Source organism: Hylobates moloch, unplaced genomic scaffold (assembly GCF_009828535.3).
Source record: "Hylobates moloch isolate HMO894 unplaced genomic scaffold, HMol_V3 SCAFFOLD_3717, whole genome shotgun sequence".
Taxonomy (NCBI): Eukaryota; Metazoa; Chordata; class Mammalia; order Primates; family Hylobatidae; genus Hylobates; species Hylobates moloch.
Genome location: NW_026655992.1, coordinates 4,625 through 6,296, shown reverse-complemented (window position 1 = coordinate 6,296; position 1,672 = coordinate 4,625). Strand labels below are relative to the sequence as shown.

The window sequence follows — 1,672 nt, the reverse complement described above, 5'->3', positions numbered from 1 at the left end:
TTTTATTTTTTCTTTTCTTTCTTTTAATAATAGAAATGTGTCCAGATACAAATCCAAAGTTACTGCCTTAAGAATACCAGCCCTGTCAGTGCCAGTGGGAAATCTGGTTCTGTTTTCCTTTTTTTTTTTTTTCTGAGATGGAGTCTCCCTCTGTCTCCCAGGCTGGAGTGCAGTGGCAAGATTTTGGCTCACTGAAAACTCCACCTCTTGGGTTCAAGCGATTCTCCTGCCTCAGCCTCCTGAGTAGCCAGGCAGGATTACATATGTTTAATATATATATACACATATAAAATATATATTTATATTATATATATTTATATTTATAATATATATTTATATTTATATTTATAATATGTATTTATATTTATATGTGTTTATATTTATAATATGTATTTATATTTATAATATATATTTATATTTATAATATGTATTTATAGTTATAAAAATATATATTTATATTATGTATATATATATATTTTATATGTATATATATGTAGAACTCCTAGGTTCAAGTAATCTGCTGCCTTGGCCTCCTAAAGTCTTGGGATCACAGGTTGAGCTATTGCACCCAGCCTGCGTCTTTATTTATTTAGTTCAATTGTGTCTCCCTCTGTTTCTGCACATCACGTGAGCACCTGAGCAAACATCTCCCCATGATCTTCGATGTGATAGTGAATCTTGTCTTATTGGTGTACCTCTTTAGGCTTTGAGCCTGAGAGAATGACAAGCATCTTAGAATATTTCATTTAGAAAATAAATTTTGTGCTCTTCTAATGTTCCAGGAATTTTACTTCTGTTGAAAAAAGGGCCATAAGATGCAATTATAATAAATGTATTTCTGGGAATGTAGAAAAATACATTTAAAAGACTCAGTTCTAGATCCGGCACGTCATTGACGTCATCGTTGCCCGACGGCTTTCTAGGAGACTGGAGTCGAATGCCGTGAATCAGCCATAATGGCAGCTGAAGAAATTAATGAGGACTATCCAGTAGAAATTCACGAGTATTTGTCAGCGTTTGCGAATTCCATTGATGCTGTGGATGAGATGCTGAAGAACATGATGTCTGTTTCTAGAAATGAGTTGTTGCAGAAGTTGGACCCACTTGTACAAGCAAAAGTGGATTTGGTTTCTGCGTATACATTAAATTCAATGTTTTGGGTTTATTTGGCAACCCAAGGAGTGAATCCTAAGGAACATCTAGTAAAGCAGGAATTGGAAAGAATCAGAGTATATATGAACAGAGTCAAGGAAATAACAGACAAGAAAAATGCTGGCAAGCTGGACAGAGGTGCAGCTTCAAGATTTGTAAGAAATGCCCTCTGGGAACCAAAACTGAAAAATGCATCCAAAGTTGCCAATAAAGGAAAAAGTAAAAGTTAACTTTTTGGATTTGATATACACATATTCAAAAAGTACATCTTTTTATTTCCCACAAAGTAATTCTGTGGCAGTGCAAGGTTTAAAAGTATTCCTTATTGAATTAATATGTAAATTTACAGTAAATTTATAAAGCTCAATACTTTCCTCTGCAAAGGTTGTTATCTTTATTGATTTGCACTATGAGGATTTTAACATTGTGATATATTTTATATTTACAATTCACCATCTCTTTTGAAGAGACTCTTATTTCTTTATATAGGTCAGTCTTGCAAGTACCATTTTCTAAGCAA

General features: G+C 33.2%; 1 protein-coding gene across 1 annotated transcript; it reads left to right on the top strand.

The window, feature by feature from the left end:
- The first annotated feature begins 828 nt into the window (after positions 1–828).
- On the top strand, positions 829–1,382 carry LOC116465194 (nuclear nucleic acid-binding protein C1D-like). Its single transcript, XM_032754287.2, has one exon. The coding sequence runs from the start codon at positions 957–959 to the stop codon at positions 1,380–1,382; it is 426 nt and encodes a 141-aa protein (XP_032610178.1). The 5' UTR covers positions 829–956.
- The last annotated feature ends 290 nt before the right edge of the window (positions 1,383–1,672 follow it).